The sequence below is a fragment of the Meles meles genome, chromosome X (genome assembly GCF_922984935.1).
Source record: "Meles meles chromosome X, mMelMel3.1 paternal haplotype, whole genome shotgun sequence".
In the NCBI taxonomy this organism is placed as follows: Eukaryota; Metazoa; Chordata; class Mammalia; order Carnivora; family Mustelidae; genus Meles; species Meles meles.
This window is the reverse complement of record NC_060087.1, coordinates 131,733,112-131,752,344: the sequence shown is the minus strand read 5'-3', so window position 1 is coordinate 131,752,344 and position 19,233 is coordinate 131,733,112. Positions and strand designations below refer to the sequence as shown.

The 19,233-nt window shown below is 59.5% G+C and overlaps 3 protein-coding genes across 4 annotated transcripts; all 3 read left to right on the top strand.

Annotated features, from left to right (window-relative positions):
- The first annotated feature begins 2,857 nt into the window (after positions 1-2,857).
- Positions 2,858-6,738, top strand: SLC10A3 (solute carrier family 10 member 3). Of its 2 annotated transcripts, XM_045996508.1 has the most exons (3): positions 2,867-2,983; positions 3,617-3,650; positions 4,933-6,738. In XM_045996508.1, exons 2-3 carry the CDS (start codon positions 3,624-3,626, stop codon positions 6,499-6,501), a joined length of 1,596 nt encoding a protein of 531 aa, XP_045852464.1. In that variant the 5' UTR covers positions 2,867-2,983; positions 3,617-3,623; the 3' UTR covers positions 6,502-6,738. The 2 variants fall into 2 exon arrangements, with proteins under 2 accessions (XP_045852465.1, XP_045852464.1); XM_045996509.1 differs by lacking the exon at positions 3,617-3,650 and having other exon boundaries at positions 2,858-2,983.
- A 647-nt stretch (positions 6,739-7,385) lies between these two features.
- On the top strand, positions 7,386-10,114 carry UBL4A (ubiquitin like 4A). Its single transcript, XM_045995416.1, has 5 exons — positions 7,386-7,543; positions 7,717-7,822; positions 8,018-8,232; positions 8,344-8,669; positions 9,863-10,114. Exons 1-4 carry the CDS (start codon positions 7,496-7,498, stop codon positions 8,452-8,454), a joined length of 480 nt encoding a protein of 159 aa, XP_045851372.1. The 5' UTR covers positions 7,386-7,495; the 3' UTR covers positions 8,455-8,669; positions 9,863-10,114.
- Positions 10,115-15,693: 5,579 nt separating this feature from the next.
- On the top strand, positions 15,694-17,495 carry LAGE3 (L antigen family member 3). The gene is made up of 3 exons (XM_045995473.1): positions 15,694-15,960; positions 16,762-16,890; positions 17,179-17,495. The coding sequence occupies exons 1-3, from the start codon at positions 15,722-15,724 to the stop codon at positions 17,291-17,293; spliced, it is 483 nt and encodes a 160-aa protein (XP_045851429.1). The 5' UTR covers positions 15,694-15,721; the 3' UTR covers positions 17,294-17,495.
- The last annotated feature ends 1,738 nt before the right edge of the window (positions 17,496-19,233 follow it).

Genomic DNA, 19,233 nt, shown 5'->3' with positions numbered 1-19,233 from the left:
TGGCCAGCGTTCCACCTGCGCCTCCCACCGGCTCTCCAGTTACACGCACGGCCTGCGTGGGCCTCACAACAACCCTGGCGAGAAGGGACTATCACTATCCCCACTCGCAGGATAGAGACAAGTCCCTGGCGAGTTTAGGAGAATTCCACTGGAGCTGGGAGGCCAGAAGCCAAGTAAGTGGGGCTCTCCAAGGTTGGTAGCGTGTCCCAAAGGAAACAGCACCTCGCAGAAAGTCCGCACTATGAGGCTGGGAGGCGCGCAGCCCCGCTGTGCCTCATTCCACCGCTGCGGTCACTTGACTGTTCCCAAATGCCTGCTCAGGGCCTGCCCCGGGCTGGGTTACATGCTGGGACCGTGGGAATGAGTACCAGCGATGGTCTCTAACTCCTCAGGGGGCTTTGCCCTCTCGGGGAGTCACCAGAGTCACACAGATGGAAACAGCAAGCCAGCTTAAATCCCCGCCTTGGGCCAACCCAGGCTAGGAAGCGGATGATGGTGTGGAGCGCAGCCCGCCCAAATTTCCAAGGTGGAGGCCGAGCTGTATCCTGTGGTCCTCCTCCACGGGGGTGCGGGGCTAGCGCCCCTCCCCCCACCTACCCTTGACGAGTTGGCTCACCTTTGGTTTTAAGTGTCAGGATCCCAACTCAAAGTGACATAACCAAAATGAAGTAATGACATGGTGTTCCCATATCGGGCCCCAATGCCCACAGGTGATTCTAGCCCCAATTATGTTATCAGGACATGAGCTCCCTCGTCTCTTGGCTCTACTTTTCTCTGTAATTTGCTTCATTTTCAAACATGCTGTCTCCCCCACTTAGGGCAGTAGTCGAGGTCCCAGTTTAGTAATCCCAGCCAAAAAAGAGCTCCCGCCTTCCCAGCAGCTCTAGCGCAAGTCCCTGGGAACTGGCTCTCATTGGTCCAGGTCAGATTATGGGCGTATCCTCCTAGCGATATGGCTGGCTCCGATTGGGCTACACCGAGGCGTGTGCCCACCCCAGAAGCAAGTGGTGGAATGACCCACATCCAGACCTTGTGCACCAAGTGTGGAGCAGGGATGGCTCCCACAAAGAAAACCGAGGTCCTGTTACCTGATGCTGGGCAGGCAAAAATGACAGCTGTCACCCGTCCCTGTAAATTGCAAATGCACGCCGTCCTTGTGCTTGTGTAGAACGTGTCTTCCCTGCACACTCATTTACCACACAGACTCCTAGAGACGGCTGCGGGAGACCAGGAGGTAAGCATACTCTCCGTGTCGCCACCGTGGCCCTGTTCCGTAGTACAGTGGCAAGGCTCCCGTCTGAACCGCATTTACGTTTCAGACAGTCACTACTGTCTGTTCTACATGTTCTCTCAGTCCAGGTGACTTCTCTTTTGGAAGTAGATGTTCTTGACTGATCTGTAGAGCCCTTCCTCCTCTCCGGAGGTAAATTATTAATCCCCCAAACCAACTGTGAACATTCTCTTACCTTTAATGTAGCTGTCCTTTTCCCCTGTACAGGCCTCCAAATGCCCTCATGCCGGACATCCCTCCAGCCCACTCTGGCTTTTCAGAGCTGAGGTGACTGACAATAACAGGGAGCAGCCTTCTAACTACATTTACTCCCCTTGAGCCCTGGCAGCTACTCCCATTTAGTTGGATTATTAAAACACAGGTTTCCTACAGGGAGGACAAGTCTTTTAGGTTCTCCTTCCCCAGGTCTTCCGGGCTGACCCATTCGCCTTCTCCATTTGGCCGGTAGTACCCATCCTCAGACACCCCGACCCGCACTGCCCTTTTGTAAACTGCACTTTCCATTGCGGCATTGTGCCAAACGCAGGCCTCTCCCCTGCACCAGGCCACTTCCATCAGGACCCCCTTAGCCTCATCTGTGAGGGATAGTACCAGGGATGTTGAGATACAGTACTCACAAATGGCTTACGCCTTACTGGTCCTCTGAGGCTAAAGAAGAGTGGAGAGCTAGGGCCTCTGAATGTTTCTGATCAAACCCTCTGGAGCATAAAGCCCACCATGTGTTTATCTGTTTACATATCACATACGCTGCCCATGTGAACTTTATGAAACATACAATTTTTAAGTAAAATATTTAAATTTAAACGAAGATTTTTATTATGAAAGTTAGTATGGTGCCTTAAAAACTAAACTAAAATACAGACGCTGATTCGTTTCGTTTACATTCTCAACGATTCAGCACCTCCTGTGGGCACGTACCGGTGATTCAGGACCACTAGTTTCCATCAGAGCCGTGACAAAGTTTTCCAGACCGGCGGGTGGCCACTGTCCCGCTGGCGGACTGACTGACTGCAGTTACCCAGCAGCCTTTCACAACATGTAAATCCCCTTAGACTCAACAGTCGCTTATCGCCCCCCATGTCCTTTCTACACTCTCACCACCTCTGTGCCCAGCTTATGCCATCAGTTTGCATTCCTTTCCAGCGAAGCCTTCAGACTCTGCTAGTGGCGCCAAATAGTTCTGAAAGGCGGACAAGCTCACCGATGCCCCCCAGTTTGGAAGTAGACACTCGGTCACTGCTTGAACGGAGGTGGAACTAGGCGGAGGCTATCAGGGCTCGGTCGCCCGGGGGCGTCGTGGTGGTGGCGGGAACCCGGGGCCAGCCGCAGGGCGTTTGTGCACGAGCAAGGCCCCCCTACCCGGAGCCCGGAGCCCCCTCGGCAGCTACGGAAGACTCGCACCCGCGGCCCGAAGGGGACCCGGCGTGGGCCAAGCACGACCCGGAAGACATCCCGCTCCGTGCGCCCGCGCCGACTCGTCGCTCCCAGATACGTCATATCCACTCGAAACCGGCCCGGGTAGCGAGAGGCGTGCCGGCCGCCCGAGGGCGGAGCCTCGGCGGGGCGGGGCGGGGCCGGGGCCGGGGCCGGGGCCCCCGCAAGTGAGGCGGGGCCCCGCGGGCCCAGCTCGCAGGTGTCCGCGGGCCGGGCAGGCGCTGGCCCCGGCGCCGAGCTCCCGGGCCTAGGCGGCAGGTGAGAGCTTTGGGCCGGAAAGGGCGGGCAGAAGGCGGCCTCTGGCCCCGGCCTGGCTCCGCGCTCGCTCGCTCGGGCGGCAGGGCCCGGCCAGGGACGCGCGCGGCCGCAGGGCCTGGGAGTGGCGTGAGGGCCCCTGGCGCGATCCGGGGACCGCCCGGACGGCCGGCCCGCCTGCCGACGCAGGACCGCAGCGCGAGCCGGACGGCGAGGCGCGCCGCCCCCTCCTCGCTTGGCGCTCGAGCTCTGTGCCCAGGCAGGCAACTTCCGGACTCCCAGCTAGGGAGGAGCCCCGGGTCAGCAATGCCGACTGCGCTCACACCGAGCACACTGCCGGTGTGGAAACAGCGGTCGGCCCAGGGTTTCCTCCCCTGCCCTAGGGTGCAGCTGCTCAAACTCGTCCAGTCCCTCAAGCAGAAATGGTGTGGGATCTGGGCCAGAACCCTCTTGCAGTGACTCAAAGCTGCCAGCCGTACTGGAAGGACAGGGTGGATGGCCCTTAGCCTCCTCTCCCTTCTGAACTGGTCCACACCACCCCAGTGGCTTCAGTCCCGAGTGCTGTCGTCTTTTCCCTGTGACTCCCCTCCGCTTTGCTTCTTATACTCCCTCTGGTTTTCCTGCCTCCCTCTTCAGCGGTGGGATGCAAAGCTGGACCAAGGCCTCCAGGGTAAGTGACCCAAACTCCAAACCAGCAGAGGCCACGGCATGCAGGGGTGGGGGAACTTTCCCAAGGATGAGCTTTGCCTAACCTGCCCTTCACCCCCTACTTCCCCTGCCCCCCAGTCTCAGATGAGGGGGAACAAGTCCAAAGACTGATAGGATCTGGAGAGGCAAGGGCCTCCTCCAGGACTGGGACACGGCAGTGAGGGAACCAACAGGACTGAGGGTAGACCACTGTGTTCCCACCCTGGTTGCCCCAGTTCCAGCAGGTGACAGCGGCTGCCCACATTGAGAAGTGGAAGTGGACAAACCCTTCCTCCTCAGGCACCTTCCCCCCACCCAGAACCACTCATAGTCCCACTGGAAGTTCTCAGCTTCGGTAGGGCCTCATGGGGGCATGGGGACAAGCTCCTGGACTCAGAACAGAGCCTCTCAGAGGTGACACAGTGCTCCTAAGGGGCTCAAATTCTGGGGACTGCCAGAGGAGTAGGAGCTCCGACAGGAGGAAGAAAAGCACCCCACAAACACAGGGTCTTATCTGACCGCCTCCTGCTCCCACGTCTGGCACTTTCCCTGGGGAGAGAGGACCTGCTTCCTGCCCCAGGACCCCCGCCTCACCGCTGTGGGCAGGTACGGTGGGCCACGAAGCCACAGCAGTGCTGTCCACAGTGGCATGGCGATGGCGGACATCAGCCCTGAGGCCTGCGCCAGTTGGTTACGCACTCACGACACATGGCGCTTTGCCAGCTGCTCTCTGCCTGGCCCATGACCCTCAAACAGCCTGACGGCCGCTCAGATCTGCCCCAAGCCGGGTGTCAGCACCCGGCTCCCAGCAGGCTTGTCTCCTCGCCATCCCCACGCAGCCTCTCGGAGATATCATCCCGGGCGCGGTGTCACCGTGGTCCCTCTCTGTCTCGAAGCCCGTGGGGAACGGCCGGTGGTGACGGTTGGGGGTGGCTCTCCCAGACCCATGGCTGTCGGGCCATGGCAGCACGCTGGCTGTGCTGGAGGAGGCCGGGAGCGCAGCCGGTAGCCGCGGTCGGAAAGGGAACTCCTTTCCGTAGGCGGCCCCGCTGGGTGAGGGGTGGGAAACTTGAGGCAGGTAGGCGGGGGAAGGGGACAGCCAAATGGCACTCCATGCCTGCAACTAGGCATTGCCTTTCTGGTCCCGGGACTGCAGCTAGGGGCTCTGCTGGGTCTCCCAGCGGTGGGCTTCCAGACCCCCTTGCTCCTGGACTCACAGCTGCTCACCCTTACCAGATACCTTTCTGTGTCCCTTCTCTCCTCAGGAAGAGCTCCACCATCACAGAACACAGCACAGGGCCAGGCCCGGCCCATGGACCCTCCTCTGGACAACCCGATGGCACGAGTGGGGCTGCTCTCCTAAGCCACAGAGGGCCTGGGCATACGGTCCTCTGGGAGGAGCCATGGGGCTTAGGAGGGGCAGGGGCAGCTCCCCGTGGCCTGGACGGGGTGGGGGCGGGGCTTGCCCAGGCCCCCTAGGCATGCTCAGAGTTTCCTTGCTACTCGTCAGCCTGCCGTTGGGAGCCCACGGACTAGCCAGCGCCAACCTCGGCACAGCTCTGGGCCATACTGTGCCTCTGACAGGGAGCCAATACTTGAGCATTGGGGACGGCTCTGTGATGGAGTTTGAGTTCCCAGAGGAGAGCGAAGGCATCATTGTGATCTCAAGCCGGTACCCGGTCCAGGGCAACAGGACAGGACCTGGCCCCATGCTGAGGGTCACCTCCTTGGACACAGAGGTGCTGACCATCAAAAACGTGAGTGCCATAACCTGGGGCGGCGGGGGCGGCTTTGTGGTCAGCATCCACTCGGGCCTGCCCGGCCTGGCCCCACTCCACATCCAGCTCATGGATCCCCACGAGGCGCCACCCATGCTCATTGAGGAACGGAGAGATTTCTGCATCAAGGTCTCACCTGCTGAAGACACGCCCACCAGTCTCGGCGCGGAGCTGGTCCACTTCTCGGAGAGCCCCATACTCTACTTGCTCCTGCCTCTTCTCTTTGTCAACAAGTGTTCATTTGGGTGCAAAGTAGAACTCGAGGTTCTGAAGGGGCTCCTGCAGAGCCCCCAGCCCATGCTGCTGGGCCTCCTGGGCCAGTTCCTGGTCATGCCCTTATATGCTTTCCTGATGGCCAAGGTCTTCATGCTGCCCAAAGCCCTGGCTCTTGGCCTCATCATCACCTGCTCGTCACCCGGCGGCGGGGGGAGCTACCTCTTCAGCCTTCTCCTCGGAGGGGACGTCACTCTGGCCATCTCCATGACCTTCCTCTCAACAGTGGCTGCCACTGGTTTCCTGCCATTGTCCTCAGCTATCTACAGCCGCCTGCTCAGCATCCATGAAACACTGCACGTGCCCATCTCCAAGATCCTGGGGACCCTGCTCTTCATCGCCGTCCCCATAGCAGCAGGTGTTGTGATCAGGTCCAAGCTCCCAAAGTTCTCCCAGTTGCTGCTGCAGGTCATCAAGCCTTTCAGCTTTGTGCTCCTCCTGGGTGGCCTCTTCCTGGCTTACCGCATGGGGGTCTTCATCCTGGCAGGCGTCAGGCTGCCCATCGTGCTGGTGGGCCTCACAGTGCCCCTGGTTGGCCTCCTGGTGGGCTACTGCCTGGCCACATGCCTGAAGCTGCCAGTGGCCCAGCGGCGGACGGTCAGCATCGAGGTAGGGGTACAGAACAGCCTGCTGGCCTTGGCCATGCTGCAGCTGTCCCTCCGTCGCCTTCAAGCAGACTACGCCTCCCAGGCCCCCTTCATCGTAGCACTGAGTGGCACCTCAGAAATGCTGGCCTTGGTCATCGGCCACTTCATCTACAGCAGCCTGTGCCCAGTTCCCTAAGGCCCCTGGGTCAAGCTTTCACCACCCTTCGCCGCTCCCTTCCACCCACTGTCTCCACAGTTCTTGTGTACCAAAGGCCTTCAGCTCTCATGCACTATGCACTCAGAAAAAAAAAAAATCCAGGCTTATTTTTTTTACTGGTTTTTTATTCTCCAGCTTTCAGTGCCAAAGAGGCCATGCTGAGTTAGGTAGGTGGGCACTGCTCAGAAAATATATTTCAATAAAAGAGAGAAGCAAGCTTGGGTGCCTTCCAGTCTTTGCCCTTGGGGTGGGGGCAGGAAGGGTGTGGCTGGGTGGAGATGTGCGCAGGATGGGTTAGGGTCATCGGCTTGGGTGACTGTGTGACCTCTGCAGAATTTCTCTCTAATCTTCCTTCCCCATGCATTTGCCTGTCAGTGAGAGGTGGGCCCTGCTGTTCTCGAGTGAGCGTGGGAGGATGAAGACAGGATGAGTGCAGAGGCCGGGCTCCCCAGCCAGCTCTCAAGCTCAACTGACTTTCTGCAGCCAGGCTAGAGAAGAGAGGCAGAGGGCCCTCGGGCAGTGGGGCAAAAGCTTGGCCGCGCCGGGCCTTTACGCGGACTCCCGAGCGAGAGAATCCGGGTTTGCACGAGTCCCAGCAGCCCACCGGGGGCGACGGCACTCCCGGCCCTCCGTCCCCCCGACCAAGCCCCAGCTTCCACCGGAAGCCAACTTGGCCCAACTCGCTCCTCCTTCCTGTCGTGGCGGGCTGCCAAGCACCGTGGCCGCAGGGAAATCCGGCAGCGCGCGTGGTGCCCCCCGACGTTCCCGAGGCGGGACTCGGGATCTGCTCCTCTGGGGCCGACGGAGGCGGGGCCGGGCCGCGCGGGGCGGGGCGGGAAGGGGCGGGGCCGGGCGCGTCCCTCGCGCTGCTTCCGGCGGCTGCGGGCGGTTCCGGCGCGCGCCCGGGGTGGCGGCGCGCAGCGGGGGGCGGTTGGGGTTCGCGCCCGCCGCAGTGGACGCCGCCGCGGCCGCCATGCAGCTGACAGTGAAAGCGCTCCAGGGCCGCGAGTGCAGCCTGCAGGTAGCGTCGCGGGGGCCCCGCCAGCGTGCCGGCTCGCGCAGTCCCCACCCGCTGGACGCGGGGACGGGACGGGCGGAGCGGAGGGTGGGGGGGTTGGGGAGAGGCCGGGGAGCCGCCCTCGGCGGGGGCCCCGCGAACTCAACCCGTGCCTCGCACCCTCGGCCCGGCCACAGGTGTCGGAGGACGAGCCGGTGTCCACGCTGAAACATCTGGTCTCCGAGAAGCTCAACGTCCCCGTGCGCCAGCAGCGGCTGCTGTTCAAGGGCAAGGCCCTGGCAGGTACCCGGGCAGAGGAGCCGCCCAGGGAGCCGCGCAGGAATTCGGGGGACGGGGTGTCTAGGCCCAGCCTGGGAAAGAGTGTGACACATGGGGTGCTGGCCACTCTGCTCTCAGGGAGGTGACCGAACCCTCCTCAGACAGGTGCCGCAGAGCTTCGCCCGTGGGTAACGACTTCCATCAATCTCTCTTTGGCAGATGGGAAGAGACTCTCCGATTACAGCGTTGGGCCCAATTCCAAGCTCAACCTAGTGGTCAAACCTCTGGAGAAGGTGTTGCTGGAAGAAAGCGCCACCCGGAGACTGGCTGAGGCCCCACCCGCGCTGGCCCCCGCCTGGCAGCTCGTCTCCAAAGTCTTGGCCCGACACTTCAGCGCTTCAGACGCGGCCAGGGTCCTGGATCAGCTCCAGAGGGTGAGCAGGGCGGCCCAGGACATCCACCCCCAGCCCGGCTGCGCCCATCCCCTGCCTCTGCCGCAGGGTACCCCCGGCCGGCACCCCCTGAATCCTGCCTTCTCTCCTCAGGATTATGAGAGGTCCCTGAACCGCCTGACGCTGGACGACATCGAGCGCCTGGCTGGCCGCTTTCTGCACCCCGAAGTGACTGAAGCTGTGGAGAAGGGGTTCTCCAAATAGGATTCTCCGGTGTTGGGAGGAGCCCGGCCAGGCTACAAGCTGCATGTGGCATTAAATGTGTTCTCCTGTTGCGATTTGACTCATAATAACAATACGAATAAGAATAATAGCCGGCAGGCACCCGGGTCCCCGTACCTGGTTCGTGCTGGGGGCAGGCACAGCACTCGCACCGGACGGGGCTCTGCCCACCGCCCCCCCACCACCTCCTGTGAAAGGTAAGACGGCGAGGCACCAAGCAGTGAAGCGGGGAAGCCAGCCTCTGAGCAGGGCCAGCTTCTAGAAGTGCCTCAGGGTGCAGAGGGGAAAAGGAGCTGTTGGACAGGTTCCAAGGGATGGGCTTTGGCCTGTCATGTTTAGGCCACTGAGAATAAACCCTCCAGAAACTCCTCAGGCCTGAAAGGAAGAGCAGCTGGCCCAGGCTGCCCAGTCCTGTCACCTGACCTCAGACAGGTTCAGGACATTGTCAAGTGACAGCCAGCCCTGGGGCCCCCGCAGCTGCTGCAGCCAGTGTGCCCTCGACAAGGAAAAGCGGGTCAGGGAGTCAGGGACCTCTGTGGTATGACCTTTGGCAAGTCCCAGTGCCACGCCGGTTCCTACTTGTTAACTCTACACAGTGGTGGCCGCTCTTGAAACCTCCCTTTCCTTCATCCTCATGCAGCCCTGAGGCGAGGGCTCTGTGCTCCATGCACACACAGGCCAAAAACCGAGCAGTGGCCAAGCATGGCCCAGAGATGTGATGTCCTGGCCCTTCATGTCACAGCTCTTTGGGTACTCCCTCTGCTTATTTCCTCCTGGACGTGGGCATTTCTCACCGAGGGATGACAGGTGACTCACTTGAGGTCACTCAGCCTTGGCCAGGCGCCCACACCCTGCGCTTACCCACAGTGTGGAAGTAGACCCTTCCCCTGCCACAGGGACACAGGGCCTTGCCTTCTGCACACGCCTCACTGCCTGAGGGCAGCGCTCAGAGTGCTGGGCAGGGGCTAGAAGCATGGGCTGGTGGCCCTGGTCCCACCTTGCCCTGTGTGTGGGCACTAGAGGTCACTAGGCACCTGCTCCTTAGCAGAGGACACCTAGGATGGTCAAGGCTAGAAGGAAGCTGCCCTCCTGCTAGGCCTCATGGGGTGAATTCTGGGTGGCCAGGCAGGGAAGACAGGCCCCAAGGGTGAAGGCCTTGAAGAGCAGAAAGAAGTCCCTGCCTGCCCCCACCCCCCGGGGCTGGGAATGTTAAGCAGCAGGGGAGCTCCTCTGGCACTTTGCAATGCTCTCATTTCATTTTGAGTCAGGAAATTTTTGTTGAAATTTCGAATCCCACTAAAGGTGAGTGAGACGGACTCTGAACCGGAAGGAACTGCATTTGGCGTCCAGTAATGGGTTTAACCATGAAAGAAATGTGTTCTTTTCCAAGGAAACACCGGTTGACCGAGCCGAGAAGTCCAGGGGTACTGGCAGCAGATGGACGGTTCCGCCAGACGCACAATCTCCTCCTGCCTCCCCTCTCCGGCCCAGGCCATTGCCTCAGGATCAAAAGATGGCTGTTCACCGTGTCCACGGACTCTCCTGTTCACAGTCAGCAAGGCGCACCTTCTCGCCCCGGGGTGTAGGTGTAGCTTCTTTCTCGGATGCCCCCAGCAAATAAACGCTGTCCTCGTATTGCTCAGGTCACACTCCAGTCATTTTGGCCAGCAGGGGGATGGGTGGTGGGAGGCCAGCCCCCTGGATTCCCATGGGTGGGAGCGGCAGGAGGATTCCCTACAAAAGCCAGGGCTAAACGGTGGCCCCAAGCAGCAGCTGTCCACTGCAGGGGAGTGACGCCATTGTGCATTTCAGACCCTAGAGATGGCCATTGAGTCCCTTGTGCCAGCGCCTCCTGGCTCAGGAGTGACAAGAACCCTCGGGTGGCTAGGAGCCATCCACTGGACACTGGACATGGGGGTCAGGAACTCAGCCAGGACATCAGGGTGGACATGGAGGCAGGAATGAGATCGTCAGGGTGTATGGTGGGAGCCTGGCCCAGTCTGGTTCCAGAGCCCCGTGCAGCCTTCTGTGATGACAGTCAGGAGTGAGGTGTGGAGAGCGTGTCCTAGGATCTCTGAGGACAGGTGAGGAGGCTTCCCAGAGAGTGTAGCATGAAAAGAGAAGAGAGGACTGGGCCTTGAGGCATTTTACCAACTAGAGCCATGGTAAAGGCCCAGAAGCTACCCAACACAAGGCCACAGGGAAAGGTCGGTACGAGAAGCCAAGGACACCCTTCCAGAAAGGGGGTGGGGGTGTTGTCTGGAGCTGCCAAGAGGCACTGGGGGGTAGCAAGAAGGTCGTTGGTGACATTGGAGAGCTAGAAGTGGCTGCAAGATGGGGAGAGGAGATGGTGGGGAGAGTGACGGGGGGGGGCCCACATTCTGGAAGCTTCTGTGTGCAGAGATAGGTGTGTAGCTAGGGATGGGCAGGCAAAGGAGGGAGGACGAGGAGAAAGGATGTTGCAGGGCTGGGAGTGGGAGGCACAGAGGGAAGGGGCCTGTGCTGTCAGGAGAGGAGACCAGGGACTCCAAGTGAAGATGGAGCGGCCATAGGGCTGCACCCTCCCTCGGTCCCTCGAGTCTAGGGGTGGCCCCGGGTATGCCCGTGGGCTCTGAACGCTGTGGTTCTTCAACAGCGGTCACAATGTTTAAGGCAGGCTCTGTACCCTCTGAGCCAAGCGCCCCCCTGCTGCCCTTTGGGCCCTGGCCACTGTGGATCTCCAAACCCCACTTCCTGCCCCTTGGGGAGGGTCCTTGGGACAGTCCCTACCCCCAGGGACATGATGCACCTGGTGGGCCCTGCTGTTCGTTACAATGATACTGGGAGACGCGGGACGAGTTGCGGCCTGACAGATGGAAGTGGTCTGGCACCTGGCATGCGGTGCTTATGGTGCCATTTCGCAAAGGCACGGAGCAGGAAGGGGCAGACTCGAGAGTGGCATTTACTTTGCGGTGGGACTCACCGACTGGAGGTACGCGAGCAGCTAGACTGCCCCCACAGTTTGCTGGCACGGGCAGGGCTCCTGCACAGGCCTGGCTAAAACTGGGCCCTGCCAGCTCTGAGAGCTTCAGCAGGGGCGCAGCTGAGCCGGGCCTGGTGCTTCCGGGAGTAACACCACAGCTGTAGGCAGCCTCAGACCTTGGGGCCCAGGAAAGCCCGCAGGAGAGACAGCTACCCTTGCCCACCTCCAGGGCTCCTGGGGAACCAGCCTGTCTGCGTGCCCCTCGGGGTGATCACTCCTTCCCTCATTCTATTGCTGGTTCTTCCCCCCCTCACACCTTACCTCTTAATGTGAGGGGCTCCAGGGCCCTGTCCCCAGACCGCACTCTCCACCATCACTTCCCAAGGGAGCCTGCCCACCTTCATTCCCGTCTCTGTGCTTCCCTCTTGGCGCTCTTTCCTCAGTTCCAGGCCACATCTCTAGAGCGACTGAGACAGCTCCCGGCCCTCCTGCAGATGCCTCCTTCCTTCCTTTCAGACACACTCCCAAAGCGCCCGCTATGTCCCAAAGGCTGCCAATGCCGGCACCGAAAGACACAGCTCCCTCCCTCGTGGCATTTACATCAGCCCCTGAGCGAGCGCATTTCTCCACAGCCTGCCTCAGTGAATGCCAGCAGCTCTCAGCCACACTTTCAACAAAAGGAAGCAGGAGGCCACCTGTGTCTCTCAAAACGCTCCCCCTTTTTGGAGCACCTGGGTGGCTCAGTCATTAAGCCTCTGCCTTCGGCTCAGGTCATGATCCTAGAGTCCTGGGATCCAGCCCCACATCGGTCTCCCTGCTCTGACGGAAGCCTGCTTCTCCCTCTCCCACTCCCCCTGCTTGTGTTCCCTCTCATGTGTCTCTTTCTCGGTAAAATAAATAAATAAATAAATAAATAAATAAATAAATAAATAATAAATACTCTCCCTTCTCCATAGGCAATCAGGCAACAATATATATTTTAATTTATTTACTTGTCAGAGAGAGAGAGGGAGCACAAGTAGGGGGAGCAGCAGGCAGAGAAGCAGACTCCCTGCCCAGCAAGAAGCCCGATGTGGGGCTCGATCCGAGGACCCTGGGGTCATGACCTGAGTCGAAGGCAGACGCTTAACCCACTGAGCCACCCAGGTGTCCCAAGCAACAGTATTTTTTAAAAAAATATTTATTTGACAGAGAGAAATCACAACTAGGCAGAGAGGCAGGCAGAGAGAGAGGAGGAAGCAGGCTCCCCACGGAGCAGGGAGCCTGATGTGGCGCTCGATCCCAGGACCCTGGGATCATGACCTGAGCCGAAGGCAGAGGCTTTAACCCACTGAGCCACCCAGGTGCCCCAGTAACAGTATTTTTTAAAGAATCCAGAGTGCTTGCCTCATAGAATGTTCCAGAGTCTAGATTTTCCTGATTGCTTCCTCATTAGATTCAGCAGGGAGTCTGCTTCTATCTCCCTCTGCACCTGCCCCTGCTCGTGCTCTCTCTAAAATAAATAAATAAATCTTTAAAAAGAAATTGCAGAGAACAACAACAAAAAGTTACCAGAGAGCTATATGAATGATATAAAAGTAAAGAAAACAAGATTATCATTTCAGATTATGATCAATGCAATGTAATTGACTGAAATGGGCATATGCGAAGAATGTTGCCTGGGGGCAGTATGTTAGTTTGGTGACACAAAAGGCCTTTCCAAGGCGACATGGGAACCAAGATCCTCCTGACAAGGAGCAGCCAACCAAGGGAAGATTTGTACAGTCTTCCAAACAGAAGAATAAATGCAAAGGGCTAGGGGCAGGCCACCCTTGGTCAGGAGCAAAGAGAAGGCCCCAGGCTGCAGAGACTGCAGGGGCAGACAGATGAGGGTACGGAAGGACGAGCTGGGAGCTCAGATTAGACAGAGTTGCGATATTTTTGAAGATTTATTTATTCATTTTTGAGAGGAGGGAGGGGGAGAAGGAGAGAATCAGAGAATCTCAAGCAAACTTCTTGCGGATCATGGAGCCCAGCACTGGGCTGGATCTCACAACCCTGAGATCATGACCTGAGCTGAAACCAAGAGCTGGCGGCTCAACTGACTGAGCACCTCAGGCGCCCCACACGTAGGAGCTTTTATAAGCCACATCAAGGAGTTTAGATATAATTCCAAGGGTAATGGAAAATCATTTTATGATTCTAAACAGGGATACAATGTGATGTAACTTATATTAAGAATTAAGAGGTGGGCACATGGGTGGCTCAATGGGTTAAGCCGCTGCCTTCGGCTCAGGTCATGATCTCAGGGTCCTGGGATCGAGTCCCACGTCGGGCTCTTTGCTCAGCGGAAGCCTGCTTCCTTCTCTCTCTCTCTGCCTGCCTCTCTATTTGTGATCTCGCTCTGTCAAATAAATAAAAATAAAAAATCTTTAATAATAAAAAGAATTAAGAGGTGATTCTGTTGCATGAACAGGCTGTAAGGCACAAGTATAGTAGAAAAGCAGTCAGGAAGCTATTGAAGGAATTGGATGGATGGTGGTTCCCACTTGGCATTAGCAATGCAGAGGGAGTGAAGTGGTCTGATGTAGGGTCTGTTTTGAGAGGAGATCGAGCAGGATTTGATGCTCTAGTTCAGTTTTATGTCCTTCCTTACCATTACCAAGGAGGGACAGAGAAGACTAATACAACATTCCAGGATGGATATCTCTTGTCTGATTAAAAAACTGCTTTTTGACTATGGGGGTGCCCGCAGGCTGGTTCTGTGGGTACAGCATGCGACTCTTGATCTGGGGCACGTGAGTTTTTGCCCCGGGTTGGGTGTACAGACGACTTACAAGAAAAACATGAAAGAAACGTGATGTAAGGTCCCCGTGGGCCTTTTGGGGGAAGAAGCCCCCCCAGGGAAGTCAGCCCCCCCAAAGCCAGCACCCAGAGATCATGGGTGTCTACACTTGGGGGTGCTGCGCAGACTTTCTGGCGTCTAGACAGGGCCGTATGGAGTGGGGACTTTCGTGATTGCCGTTCTGCCTTCTGGTGGCTCATCTAGGACACGAGCCCGGTTTTCCGCGGCCACCGCTTGAGTTCCTGGGGCCACCCCGTCGCTCCTTGTCCCGCTGGCAGGCTTGCCCTCGCACGGGGGCCACCGGGCCATCTTTCTGAAAATCCATCTGACGCGCTCATCCCAGGGGCCGCCCCCTCGAAGGCCACTTTGGGTTGTCCACCTGTACAGGCGATGGGGGCGGGGGGCCGCCCAGGATCCGTCGTGGGCGCCGTCCCACCTCCCTTCCAGGAGCGGCTGCAAGGATGTCGAGCCGCACATCCTGGGGACCCGAACCCCGGGAAGAGGCAGGGCGGGACCACGAACCCCGGGAAGAGGCAGGGCGGGCAAGAGGCCACGAGTCCCGTGGCATCACACGAGGTCTCGGGCAGGGGTGGGGGGTGCGGCGGGGGTCGAGCTGAGGCAGGACGGGGCTGTGGAGGTGCGACGGGGTCACGTGTCACCCGACGGGGCAGCGTTTGGTGAGGGAGTGCTCGCTGGCCACGCAGCCGCGAAGGCGGTCCCGGAAGCCGCGGGCCGCGGGGTCGGCTTGGCGGGAATCCAGCATGCTGCCCGCGGCCGCGCGAGGGGAGGGTCGCGGATGCGCAGGCGCGCCGCGATTACGCGGAGCCCTGAGGGGCGGGGCTTCACGAGAGAGCGCCCATTGGCGAGGCAGCCGTGGGGCGGGGTCTCCGGGAGCTCACGGGGCAGCTGACAGGGACCGTGGGGGGGCCAGTCAAGGGCCCAGCAGGCTCGCGGGGCCGGGGCGGGTCGGCGGGGCGGGGTGGGGTGGTGGGCGATGGGGGCTGTTGGCGCAGGTGCTCCGGGCAGCCCGAGTCGCGTTCGCAGACAAAGGCGCTGAGCTTTGGGAGGAAGCGCTCACTGGCTCCGCAGCCAAGGGGCCTCCCAGGGCCCAAGGGTGCGAGGGCCCGCTGGGCGGGCAGCGACCACAGGCCCGGCGGTGGAGCTGGTTGGCGCAGGCGCCCTGGGGACGCGTCGGGCTCTGAGACGCAGGGCTTGTGGAGAGAGGCGGGCTTTCCTGGCGGGCCCCCGCCGGGTCGGTTTGGCGGGAAGCGGCCACGCGCCCGGCACTCTTTGCCCCGCCCCGCCCCTCCCTGAGCCAGTTTGCGCGTGCGCGGGGTGGGGGCGGGGTCCGAGCGATAGGCGGAGCTTTGGAAAGAAGCCGGAGTTCCTCAGCGGCCCCTCGGAGGGGCGGGGCGGTGGGAGCGGCGCCCGGAGGGCGGGGTTGGAGGCGGGGCGCGGCGGCCATGCAAGCGGCAGGCGCAGACGCAGGCGCGGGCGGTGGGGCGGACGCTGCGGACGACGGCCCGGACGGCCGGGACCGTCGCGGTGGCCCCGGCGGCCCCGGCTTTCCCGGCGGCGCGGGCGAGGCAGCTGCTGCCGCCGCCGGCAGGGCTCGGCCCGTCTCGCGCGCACGGCACGTCCCGGAGCCGGGCGGAGACGCCGCTGCCACGACCGGAAGGCGGGAGACCCGAAGACACGTATTGTATCCTGCCCGAGCGGACGGCGCGGCCTGGGCCGGGGGCTGGCTGTGGGCGCCGGGGGCCCCTGAGGGACCGAAGGGTCGGGGCGGCCTGCGGGCGAACAGGGAGAGGGGCGGTGTTCACCGGGGCCTGGGGACGGCTAGGGCGGTCTGGCCAGGGCTGGTGGGACAGTGGTCACGGAGTTGGGGAGGCTGTGGGGGTCCAGCCCACGGCTCGTGGGACAGTGGTCACCGGGGGAGCGGATGGGGGGTCTGCCCCGGGGCTGGTGGGACAGTGGTCACCGGGGGAGCGGATGGGGGGTCTGCCCCAGGGCTGGTGGGACAGTGGTCACAGGGGGTGGGGAGGCTGTGGGGGCCCAGCCCGATTGCTGGTGGGACAGTAGTCACCGGGGGAGTGGCTGTGGGGGTCCGGCCCAGGGCTGGTGGGACAGTGGTCACCGAGGGGGTGGGGGAAGTTGGGGGGAGGTCTGGCCCACAGCTGGGTTGGAGGGGCACAGAGGGGAGGCAGGGCTGCTGGGGGAGTGGGGGGCGGCAGAGAGATGCCAGCAGGTTGCCAATGGCCTGGCTTCAGAGGGATGGGTCGGGGGAGGAAGGAGGGAGAGCAGGGGAATGACCCGGTTGCCGGGGGCCGGGCTGGGGGGCTATGGGCCCGACTTGGCATCTGGGGCGGGGTGGCTGGGCGTGATTAGGTCGGGGAAGGGGGTGGGAGCTGTCTTGAAGGGGCCTGGGGTAGTCAGGGGGCCTGAGAAGGACGGGGGCGGGCGCAAAGTCGTTTGGATGGTGCCTTAAGCCCGTCTCCTCCAGTGCCCTCTGCGTGCCTTTTCCATCCCGCTTGGAGGCGGAGATCGCCTGTGGGTCCCTGGCCCCAGATGCCGAGCCCCACAGAAAGGCTGTGGAGAAGCAGCTGACAGTGAGTGGCAGCGTCCTGGCCGTGTAAGTTCTGGAAGGGGGCCCGGTGGGAGCGGCAGCAGGTAGCAGGCCGGGTCTCCAAGGAAGGGGCGCTCAGCTGGACACACAGAGACCCTCCATGAACGGTTACTTCTAGGGACGGGGCTGGGGGAGGCTGTCTCGGCCTGCGCCTGCAGCCTGGCCTGGGGTACAGGGAGGTGCCTTCATGGGGATGTCGGGGTTGGTGGGCTGGATTTGGAGCGGGGGGTGGCGGAGCAAGGAAGGGGAGAAGCTTCAACCTCCAACTCGGTTGTCTTTTCTGCTCCCTTTCAGCCGCTGGAGAGCTGAGGATCCTCGCCTCCTGCGAATTTCCATCCTCAACTTCCTGGAGCACCTTTCCCTGGTGATGCGGACCATGCGGCGCTTTGGGCCCCCCGTTTCCCGCTAAGCCTGGGCTGGGGAGAGGGGCCGAGGTCTAACGTGTCCCTCCCCGGGGACTGCGTCCTTCCCCGGGCAGTGACTCCTGTTGTACCAGCTGCCACTGTGTTAGGAGGGCCTGATCCTCTGCCGCTACCGGCCCCCGGGCCCTTTGTTTTGTTTTCCGCTTAAATGTTCGTCACTGCAGACAATTAAACGGAGCCCTGCGGTTCCCTGTCTGGGTTTCTTTTCCATCGTGGCACCGCCTCCAGAGAGTCTTCCCTTTGTCCTCCGGGAAGCGGAGGGGAGGTTCTGGGATGTAGATAGGGAGACGAAAGAGCTGACTGAAGACAGTGGAGGAAATGGGAGAACACGGCTTCTGTCCTTCTCTGTCCTTTGCTGTCCTTTGCTGTCAGCGGCTCTCTCCGCTCGATGGAATGTGTCCTTGGTTTTTTCCTTGTGTTTATATGCTAAACGGAGAATAATGAAAGAGGGGTGATATTTTGCACGTTTCACATGTCTCCTGATGTTTTCCCCATCGAATGTGAACTTTTCCTCTCTAAAAACTTTGAATACACTCCCGGATGGATGCGTGAAAGATACGTTCTAATGTAATTACTGAACTTTTTTTTTAAAGATTTTATTTATTTGACAGACAAAGTTCATAAGTAGGCAGAGAGGCAGGCAGAGAGAGAGGAGAAAGCAGGCTCTCTGCTTGGCCTGATGCGGGGCTTGACCCCAGGACCTTGGGACCATGACCTGAGCCGAAGGCAGAGGCTTTAACCCACTGAGCCACTCAGGCGCCCCATAATTACTGAACTTTTAAATTCTCTTCAGCTTTGCCCGTGAGATGTGGTGAGTCAGTGGAACTCTGGTATAAAATCTTCGAATGATGCTTCCTTAAGATATGTTAATAGAGGCAGAATTACTTGGTTAAATGTTTATTATTTTTTTCTATATTTTTTAAGATTTTATTCATTTGTCAGAGAGCACAAGCAGAGGGAGAAGCAGGCTTCCCGATGAGCAAGGAAGCCCGAAGCGGGGCTCCAGCCCAGAATCTTGGGATCATAACCTGAGCAGAAGGCAGATGGTTAACCAACCGAGCCACCCAGGCATGCCGATTTACTGTTTTTTGGTTTTTGGTTCTTTTAAAGATTTTATTTGTTTATTTGACACAGAGATCACAAGTAGGCAGAGAGGCAGGCAGAGAAAGGAGGAAGCAGGCTCCCTAACGAACAGAGAGCCCGATGCGATGCTCGATCCCAGGACCCTGAGATCATGACCTGAGCCGAAGGCAGAGACTTTAACCCACTGAGCCACCCAGGTGCCCAGCCTATTTACTGTTTTAAGATTTTATTTATTTATTTCAGAGTACAAGTGAGGGAGATAGACCAGGGGAGAGGAAAAGTGCCCAAATATTAACTATTTTTCTAAAGATTATTTTTTAAAAAATTAAAATAGAAAAATAATTACTATTTTTTATTAGCGAGAGAGAGGGGTTGGCGGAGGAGAGAGAGAGACAGAATCTCACGCAGACTCGCTGCTGAGTGTGGAGCCCAAATGCAGGGCTCAACTCCACAACCTGGAGAACATGACCTGAGCCGGGATCAAGAGTCAGACAGTCAGCCAACCGAGCCGCTCAGGCGCCCTGCTATTCTTTTAAAACTCTGGCTCCAGAGGGCAAAATGAGGGGCGCCTGGGCGGCTCGGTTGGTTGAGCCTCTGTGTTTGGCTCAAGTCGTGATCTCCAAGTCCTGGGATCAAGCCCTGCATAAGGCTCCCTGCTCAGCGGGGAGCATGCCTCTCCCTCTGCCCGCTGCTTTGTGCACTTTCTGACAAATAAATGAAATCTTTTTTAAAAAATGTAAAATTACTCTCCAGAAAATGCACCCTCCTGCCAGAATACTGGTTTTCCACCTTATTACTGCTGGCTCTCTGGCCAAGTTTTTTAAAAATTACTCTGGGGACGCCT